At 40.4% G+C, this 10,504-nt stretch overlaps 1 protein-coding gene across 9 annotated transcripts in view; it reads right to left on the reverse strand.

Annotated features, from left to right (window-relative positions):
• KCNT2 (potassium sodium-activated channel subfamily T member 2) overlaps nt 1–9,582 on the reverse strand; it is a 375,231-nt gene extending 365,649 nt beyond the window's left edge. For 3 of the 9 annotated variants that reach the window (XM_072814987.1, XM_072814988.1, XM_072814985.1), the window contains exon 1: nt 9,047–9,553. In XM_072814987.1, the coding sequence (XP_072671088.1) occupies nt 9,047–9,141 (95 nt within the window). In that variant the 5' untranslated portion in view covers nt 9,142–9,553. Of the gene's footprint in view, nt 1–9,046 lie in introns of all 9 variants that reach the window. The other 6 variants (XM_072814991.1, XM_072814990.1, XM_072814992.1 and 3 more) reach the window with 5 other exon arrangements.
• Nucleotides 9,583–10,504: the final 922 nt, after the last annotated feature.

The raw sequence follows: 10,504 nt of genomic DNA on the forward strand, positions 1-10,504 counted from the left end.
AAATAGGTGAAATGGCACATGAACCCTTGTGGAGAGACAGGCAAGAAAAAGAAACAAAATACTGAAAGCTTCCATTTATAATTCGCCAAAGTAGTCGCCGCATATTATGGCAGTGACTAGAGCCATTGCCATCATTCCTTACTGGTACTTGTGCAGCTTACTGATCACCCTCGCTGATTCCTAGGGGATCAAGTGGTATTTCAGTTTTTGACAGGCCCGAGACAACAGGCTGCCCATTATTAAACCACACATCTGGTCCTTGTTATTAATAACTGGTTGTTTGCAGTATGTGGACAATCTACAAGTTTTCCCACAGGGAGTCAAATGAGGTTGAAATGTGTTAATCCTCTTTTATCCCTATTCACACAGTGATTTACAAGATGGGCTAAGTGTGCCCCTGTAATAACAATTTATCTTTATGATTCTGTGCAAAGTCCAGTGCAAGAAAGCCAAGAACAAGTAGTCCTTTATTTCTTAGATTCACTGCTTTTGGGCTTTGTATGCAAAATCCATTTTTTAAATGTATTTACATACTATGAAAATTGGAAGTAATACAACTCTGAGTTCAAGGAATGCAGACACAGAGGGCATGATTTTCACTCTTTAAAGCCATGCTATAATTACAGGAGTGCAGAATACTAAAGCACAGTTCCAAAGAGAAGCCCAGTGAATACTCTAAACAGAAAAGGGTCAAAGAATTAGGGATTGCTGCCAGCCATAGTCCTCTACAGACCAGCCAAGCTTGACAGTCAGGGTTTCTGCTTCTGTTTAACTTTACTGCCTCTATTTGTCCAGGAAAAATATATATATAAAGATAAACATGATCAATCCAAGACAAAATTGTGTAAAGAAATCTCACTGTCCTCAGTCCCCCTCCTTTAAGGATCCTTTTTTCCCACACTCAGGAATATTTTTCCCCTTTTATTTTCAAGCAACTAGGGCTTTCCAGGCTCTGATTCCCTTCCCAACTCCAAACCCATCTCTACTTCCCAGGTAAAGAAGACAAATAAATCTAATACCACTGGTGCACTGAATTAGTTTACATAAATGATTTATTTTTCCAAGTATATACAATGGTTCCTCTTTCCCTTGAATTTTTTTTTTAATTTTTATTTATTTATGATAGTCACACAGAGAGAGAGAGAGAGGGGCAGAGACACAGGCAGAGGGAGAAGCAGGCTCCATGCACCGGGAGCCCGACGTGGGATTCCATCCTGGGTCTCCAGGATTGCACCCTGGGCCAAAGGCAGGCGCCAAACCGCTGCGCCACCCAGGGATCCCTCCCTTGAATTATACTACATCTTAGATTCTCGTTAAGAGTCTGCTTGTTATAGTTATATCTAGTTACTATGGAATCAAGGTCAGAAACTTCTACTAATCTACTAGTCTGCTCCCAAATGATCAGATGCAAAGGATCCAATGCCATTTTCACAATATTTTCTTTGCCTTCACAGAGTTTGAGTTTTTATATTTCTGTTGCAAGCAAGCACATGGTCACTATGCTACAAGAGGTCTATGCAAATCAGACATTCCTGGCCTTGCTTATCCATATGTACTCTACCTGGACAGTACATTCACTTACATCTCAATTTCTACAACTTCACACATCCACTTCTGAATTTGTACTAAGGCTGAGATGTTATCAGCATTGTAGATGGCACCTTGTCTTCTCACTCTGTTCTCCAACTGATTTTCTCTTACATTACAAATTTATTGCTATCTGATGATTAAGATCCTTGTGAAAAGAATTGTTTTCTTTTCATGATCTATTAAAAAAATAAAAATACAAACCCATATCTAGTCAAGGACTGTCAAAAAGTAAAAGTAATTGTCTTTCTAGATTATTATCTACTATTTTGATTAATTTTAATTAGCAATAAAAATTCATAAAAGCATTAGTTTAAAAACATCTTGATCAAAGGTATTAAATATTGCTCACATGGGGTACCTGACTGGCTCAGTGGGAAGAGCATGCAACTCTTGATTTGGGATCATGAGTTTGAGCCCTATGTTGGGTACAGAGCTTACATAAATAAACAAACAAACTTTAAAAAATAAATAAATATTGCTCACAAGAGGTCAAGGTAACTTAATTTCAAACTACAAATATATAAAGCAACTGGTTAGATTTCAATTAAAAATTTTTTTTGCTTCATTTTCTAAAAGTATCGTAGACAAGGAAGGTGCATAAGTAAAATAACACTGGCAATACATCAATATGCTAATAAAAACAGACATACCACCAATGACAAAGCAATTTATGAACATATAGAACATTTTAATAAACAAGAATATGATTTGGAAAAGCCAATAAAAATACCATATTTGGGGATGCCTGGGTGGCTCAGTGGTTTAGCGCCTGCCTTCAGCACAGGGTGTGATCCTGGAGTCCCGGGATAGAGTCCCACATCGGGCTCCCTGCATGGAGGCTGCTTCTCCCTCTGCCTATGTCTCTGCCTCTCTCTCTCTATGTCTCTCATGAATAAATAAATAAAATCTAAAAAAAAAAAAAATACCATATCCACTATTAACAACAAGAAAATAAAAGCAGGTATGCATTATGACTAAATATAGTTAGTTTAATTTTTATTTTGTACTGATAACGAAGATGAAAGCTGTTTGCCTTCATTTGTATTATTTCCTATACTACCTTCCAAATTTATTTCTGCAGAAGTTGAGATACTTTACTAAGAGAGAAGGGGAAAAGTGTGTTTGTTCATAATTTTGATAAAACAAGTTAGCTGAAATTATTTTCTTGTTCATCCATAAAAAAGTATGTTTTTGCACCCATCCTCAAGACTAACTTGCAGCTGTCATGGAGAAACTATTTGTAGAAAGTTTACTCTCCTTGGGGCGCAAGGGGGGTTCAGTCAGTTAAGCATCAGACTCTTGATTTCAGGTCATGTCGTAATCTCAGGATCATGGGACAGAGCCCCACATCAGGCTCCATGCTGGGTATGGAGTCTGCTAAAGATTCTCTCTCTCCCCCTCCATCTGCCCCATGCTCCTTCCCTCTTGGAAGGAAGGAAGGAAGGAAGGAAGGAAGGAAGGAAGGAAGGAAGGAAGAGAGAGAGAGGGAAAGAGAGAGAGAAAAGAAAAGAAAGAAAAGAAAGAAAGAAGAAAGAAAGAAAGAAAGAAAGAAAGAAAGAAAGAAAGAAAGAAAGAAAGAAAGAAAGAAAGAGAAAGGAAGGAAGGAAGGAAGGAAGGAAGGATGGATGGAAGGAAGAAAGAGGGAGGGAGGGAGGGAGAAAGTTTAATATCCTCAAAATAACATAGAAAATGAATTTCTAGATTCCAACCTCCATTATTCCCATTATTCAAGACTTATTATATATAGAAGTGCTCTGAAAAGTTATGAGTGTAATACTCACAGAACAGGTATTACTAACACATTAGCATATACAGAAAGTGGATATACATAAGAGAGTACGTAAATGATCAAACTTTAAAATAATTCTATGTAAGTAAATAAATCAATAAATAAATAAATTCAGTGTAATCTGAAAAGCCACATTTCAATTATAAGATCAGGTCAAAAGAAAGAAATCATACACATTTTTATATAAAATATTAATTGTCTGAATTCTTCTATTGATAAACAAAAATTATTTAAAATGCATATTTCTCTGCATTTTATGTATTATACTATATATATCTAAAGTTATTGTTTGCATCATTACCTACTTCAGTAGTAGGTAATTTTTTTAATTTCCTTATGGAGATTTCCTTTTTTTTTTTTTAAGATTTTATTATTTATTCATGAGAGACACAGAGATAGAGATAGAGATAGATAGAGATAGATAGAGATAGAGAGAGAGAGAGAGAGAGAAAGAGAAAGGCAGAGACACGGGCAGAGGGAGAAACAGGCTCTCTGCAGGGACCCCATGTGGGACTCGATCCGGGGTCTCCAGGATCATGCCCTGGATTGAAAGTGGCGCTAAACCGCTGAGCCACCAGGGCTGCCTGATTTCCTTTAATATAAAAGACAGTGCTAAGAAATACAGCATTATCTAGATTCTCTTAATAATAAATGCTTAAGTCATTTTTATAGATTTTTGCATATGCAAAGTTGATTCCACTTATATAATTAAACAGTAGAAATAACATTTCATCCTTTTTACTATGACAAGATATTTTAAAAGTGTATTTAACGACTTGAACTTAACAAGTTTAGAATAAGTACTTTACATCAAATGGCTACTTTTCAAAATAATATATAATTTTATTAAGGAAGATAAAGTTGGTAGATTATATAAATGTGCCATTCCAAATCCATTCTTCCAATTTTGCTTTATTATATAAATTAATACATTTGCATTGTAGATATCTAAAATCACACATACTCCAAAAGCTATCCAAACACTTTCACCATTTTATAAATCCCTCTTAAACTATTAATTCATTGGATTGTACTCCTTGTTCAAATCCTTTTATGTTTTCAATTACTACAATGCATTAGGTGACTTGCTTACATTACTATAAATGTCACCTATAAAATATGAAAGATAACACTTAAAATTACTGGAGTTGAAACAAATGACCGGATATTTGAAAACTGACTGGTGTTAATTAAATAAAAGCCCTACTCCTGTATGACTGCAACTGCAAATTGTCCACTAGCAGTAATTTATCAACAGTCATGACAATTTATCCACATCAAGTTCACTGTGTTCCAAACTTTAAAATTACTAAGTCATGATGAAGATGAGGAGGACTTGTTCTGTCTTAAGGCATTTAGAAGATGAAATTGGGACGTCTGGGTGGCTCAGCAGTTGAGCATCTGCCTTTGGCTCAGGGTGTGATCCTGGGATCCAGGGATCGAGTCCCACATCGGGATCCATGTGGGGAGCCTGCTTCTCCCTCTGCATGTGTCTCTGCCTCTCTCTTTCTCTCTGTCTCTCTCATGGATAAATAAAGAAAATCTTTTTTAAAAAAGTTGAAATTTACCAATCGTTAACTGCAAGAGAACATTCTAAATCTTTATTGTTTCACCAATCATAGAAATATTAAAACAGTAAACAATAGATTTGAACGCTGCTGCAAATTCTACATTGTTACAGAATGGCTTCCATATAAAACCAGTTAAATTCAGTCTCTAGTCCTATTAGTTTTAATCACGGGGTATCTTTGAAGATACTAAGTATCCTAAATATTAGATTCAAAATATATCGAATACTTTGAGCCATCCCTAATATAGTGACTTCAGCTACTTTATTTTCAAGCAATACTGACTATCCTAATCTACAAAGGGTACATAATCTTCTTGGCAATCTTAAAATTGAAATTCTGCAAAAACATCATCATACATAAACAATGTCAATATTCAGGGGAGGGGAGCTTATCTCCAACTGTATCTGTGAACACCTCCTGACCCAGGACTGTTTCACATTCCTCCTTCTGTTCTTCCTAAAACCTAACTTAATAAGGCCCTGAGATGCAGCATGTAGTCAAAGATTAGCTGAATGGATAAATGACCATTAAGAAATATTTCATGAGCCACTTGAATTAGATTTTTGTGTTTTACTCAGGATGCCAAAGAAATAAATGTGAGTCATATGTGCAACAGACATCTCTAGGCATTAGCAGTTTTCTCATTTAGCAACTCTCAAAGTTATTTCATGGCCTCAGAAAACTAATGTTATTTGTGTGCTAAATGTGCAGTTATCTACAATGCTATGTCTAACTCTGCTCCTTTATGTCCTACGCAGAAAAGGTTAACAGAATGCAAATCAGAGAGAGGTAGTTATGTAAAGATGACATTAATACATACACACAGTCTATACATAATATGTGTCACATCTACATTACATGTGACCTTAAGCATGTGTGTTTCCCTACTAAAAGGTGATACAGTATAAATTTAAGCGGACTATTCAAGGTTAGTTCACAGAAAATCTATAGTGTAGAAAATCTAAAATCTATAGTGTAGAAAATGCTCTCTTTTACCACACTCCTTCATACATCTACCATATGCTTTACTCATTTTCACATGCCAGTCAATCACACCCTACTAAGATTTAATTGAAAATTCTTAACCTAAAGAGCAAGGTAGAAAGTGTCTACTTTCCCATCAGTTGATTTCTCCATCATTTCTAGAATGTAACCCTGGATAGAGAAGATACCCAATCTTGGTTCAGATTCTCCCAGAAGCATATCTTGAGATAAGCACAGAAACAGCTGTTTATTTGGGAACTGATACCAGAAAATACCAATAGGATGAGGGGAGAAGAAAGCCAATAAAGGTTGTAATATCAAACCAATTACATCTGTGGGCAACTGGTACTAGTCCCACTGGACACAGTGTAGAACAGGTTTCAGAATTATTCCAGCCAAGGAGTTAGAAAGCTAAGGTATTTATCTAACAATTTACTCAGTGGCACCTTTGGCTTGCACCCCAAGACCTGGGGAGCCCCTGAGACTAGAGGGTAAGGAAGGGGGATAGGAGCATGCCTATGCTTCAGGCAGAGATAGGAGCATGCCTATGCTCAGGCATAGCCTAGAGAATATGGACAAAGCACTAAATTTATCTGTTAGTATAAACCATCTACCTATTCTTCTATGAAAGAGTGCTTTTTCTTCAACTCCATAGGAATTGAGTCCATGATAACTGAGTCGAATTAGACTACTCAGACTCAGTTGCAAAGAGGAATTTGTGAGCATAATAAAGACAAAACCGATTACTTAACTTACTGCTTAATAATTCAGGATTCGGAAGAAAAATAAAAGAAGAATTGAAAACTGCTAATGAGAAGTGAAGAAGGGAACTAACAATTAATGGGCACCTAAACTGTACTAGATGCTACAAAATGATTCTTACAAATTCAAACAAATTAAATGGAAAGAATTTAGGAGCTTCTTGAAGAATTGGAGTCACAAAGAACAGAACCCAAACATCATCTTTGCACTTGCAAGACATATTACCAGGATAAATATTTAATTTCCCAGAAACTTAGTTTCTTAGTTCCTAAAATTCATACATACACACATATACCCTTACAGACACACACATACACCATTAGCATAGCTAACATGAGAACAGCCAGTGCTTAGTGCTATTAGTTTTGTACCTTACACAAATAAGACTATTGAGTCTCATAATGGTTGAATGACTTGCCCAAGGTGACTCAGCTAGTGAGGAAATAAGCACAGGATTGAAGGCTGACTCACTATTCATCCAAGGATCTTGTCTTCAAAGATGGACCAACAAATGGAGCCAAAATGAAATATTAAGTTTTCATGAAGTCACAAAGTCAAAAGGATGAACAATTTTTTAATGTTTAATACCTCATTTTAATAGTAAATATGGCCTAGATTTTACATTAAACTTGGGCTAGCATAAACTTTCGTTATAACAGATATTTTAACTGAATGTATAAAATGTTTTTTAATATAGCAGTGACTTACTTGGGTAGTATTCAACTAACCAAAATTCCTCGTTACTGAAATATATCTGTCAACGTCCTTAGAAAAATGAGGGGAACCTCATGAACAATGAATATCTTGCATACAATATTAAAAAACAAATATTATCACCACAAAGCCCAAAATATATCCTCTATGAATTCAATCCATTTCTCACTTTCTACAGTGAGGACTCCTATTCTACACGATGATCCTAAGGTCCTGAAGTAACAAATATAGATTCAATCACTATGAACACAATGGTGCATTTGATAACCCACTTAACCAGGCTTAATATGGTTTATTTAAATGTCAACTAGCATGGCAATTTGTTTAAATATTCATTTCCTTATCTTCAGTCACCCAAAACACCTTACTTTCCCAGGATACTGGTGAACTGGCATTTGTTCTTTTAATTTTCAACAAATACATGTGTTTTGCCTTTAAAAAGAAGTTGCATTGAGATATTACCCTCTGAGAAACATCCATATCCCTTTAAATTACTAATATGAGACCAAAGAGGAAGTCCAAAATTGACACCCAACATAAAAGCCCCTGTGTGTAGGGACAGGAGGTGGTCTTGGGAGCTAAAACGGTGAGGAAGAGAAGGAGAGTATTGGCCAGTGCCAAATGGGGAGGAGATTTTGAATAGGACCAATAATGGATCTTTTATGTAATTAAAATATAACATTAATACCAAACTGAACTTCAAGGAAATATCTCAATTGAGTTGAGCCTAGTTAGTATACATAGGTTATTTAAAGACAAAAATATATGGCATGTGATACATGAAATGACTATTCCAGAAAATACTAAATTCAATGAAACCTAAAATGTGCCTTTTAAGTAATGAATCAGAGAGCCGGAGGAATTTCAGAACTTCGACTAGGCAAAGCAGTCGTGCTACAGATAAAACACAGGAGCAATATCTTGCTGGTAATAAATACTCTAGTTCTGAAACTTAGTTCTAATCTTGTGACATGTATACTAGTTAGGTCAAAAATATATTAATCACAAAAACGTTGGGTCATGCTACACAGACACCACTACAAATCACAGTTACCTGCTCAAAGTGAGTATTTTCCGGCGACAACGTCATTTTGCCTAACTACCTGTTAACATATTTAAACCAATTGTCTATCAACTCAACTATCAACTGTTTAAAGAGCATAAAATTCCCAGTAGCAGGTGGACACCTTCACAAGACGACACTGACAAGCAGTAAGTAAACAGGTGCAGGAGATTTTAAGTTTCTGATGTGCTTTTTCTACCAACTTGGATACGTCTGCAAATTTGAGGAGCAACCCCTAAAGGGGGAAAAAAATGAAAATTATATGGCACCGACACTGCGTGCCATTTGCATGTGCGGCACCCCTCGCAGCAGCCTTATACACACCCTAGAGAAGCGTAGACAGACAAAAGAGTAGCAAATAAATGCAATGAATGCGTTGCAAGGATAAGAAAGTGAAGAGGAAGAGCTCCTTGTCCGTGGCAGTTGCTCTATACAGTCAAAATGGAGAGACACATCCAAGAGTCCCTTCACTCCCTCCCCCAGTCCCTGGCTCCCTTTTTATTCTCCTGTCCCCCCGGGAGCGGCATCTGCGCCAGCCGGACTGCCGGAGCAAGCCTGCCCCGCACCACTCACCTGTCGTCGTTCTGCCATCCTTGGTCCCCCAGCAGCAGGTCCCGAAATCGGTACCTGGGAGGCAGAGGGGGCACTTCGCTCTCCAAATCAACCATCCTTCCTCAAAGAGTGGGAAACATAGAAACGACGGATGGAGGAGGGCGAGAGGAAGGAAATTCTGCAGAGTGGGGGGGTGGGGGTGGGGGGGACTAACAAGAAGCGGGGGCCCCCTGGGGGGACGGGGCAGGGGAGGGGGCCTGGGCGGGGGAGGGGGCGGCTCGGAGCCGGAAGCTGAGGCTGAAGGGGGCTGGCTCCTCTCTCCAGAGGGTGTGATGGGGATGATGCAAACCGAGCCCAGGAGCAAAAGTCTGGCTCTGACAAGAATCTACGCTGCCAAGGAACCGCCCCCAGGCTCGGCACCGCCTCTGGTCCCCAGGACTCGGGGGAGGCGGGAATGCAAAAGTTACTTCGCGGGAGAGAAAAAAAAAGAAAAAGAAAAAAAAAAAAAAAAAAAAAAGCCGGACACGCGCGGCACCTCGAAAGAGGGGAGGGGGCGCGGCGCGCTGGGAGGCGCTTTCTGCACGGCGGGTGGAGGCGCCTCCTCCGGGGCAGCCCCGGCCGCGGGTCCGCGCGGGCGCGAGCGGGCGCGGGCTGGGTCCCCCGGAGCCTTCGCAGCGGCCGCCGGGGGCCGAGCCAATGAGACTCCCCCTCATTAGCATAACACGTGACGCCACGGAGGCGCCAACCAATGGGGGCGAGCCTGGTCGGCGGGTTCCCGCGCTCCAGCCCCTTCCCCCAGGCCGGGGCCGCGTGCGGTCGGGGTCGGGCGCCCCCGGGCCCCGCGCGCCTCCGCGGCGCTCGCCCTCCGCCTGGGCAGCGGGGTGGGAAGTGCGCGGTCGTGGAGAGGGAATCCCCGCTCGCAGCCTCAGGAAAACCCCCGGGTATTTTCCGCCACGGTCTGATAGGAAGGAAGGTGTTTTCCCGGATTCTGGAAAGAGAATGAAGGGGCTGGAAAGAAACACGTAGGGGATGGCTGGGAAAGCACCCCGGAGGGCGGGGAGGACCGTGCACCAGCGGCGTCAATCAACTGCTGTTGCTGCTTCGTGTAGCGCTGCGGGCTCCCGGGCTGCACGGCCTCAGCCCTTGGAATCCCCTCTTAGTGGCCCCCCAGCCGGAGGAGGCAGTGAACCCCGGAGTCCACAGTTGGTTTTTCAGGATCAGCTGCTGCTCATGGGAACCTCACTGCACAAGCCCTAGTTCTGTGCGCGCATCCTGTCTTCTGCCAAGCTCTGATTTCCTCGGGGTGAACCGCAGGCACTGGGTCCTTAACCACCTGCGAGGCCCTGGGCCTGGAGACACAGACTTTACCCCCTACCCCACCCCACCCCGTGTCCCCCATGCCCTCGGGAATCTCACACTTTGCTTAGAGTGGAAGTGATCCCCTAAATCGAGACACAGTAATTAAACAGCAAATAAGAA

Source organism: Canis lupus, chromosome 38 (genome assembly GCF_048164855.1).
Source record: "Canis lupus baileyi chromosome 38, mCanLup2.hap1, whole genome shotgun sequence".
Taxonomy (NCBI): Eukaryota; Metazoa; Chordata; class Mammalia; order Carnivora; family Canidae; genus Canis; species Canis lupus.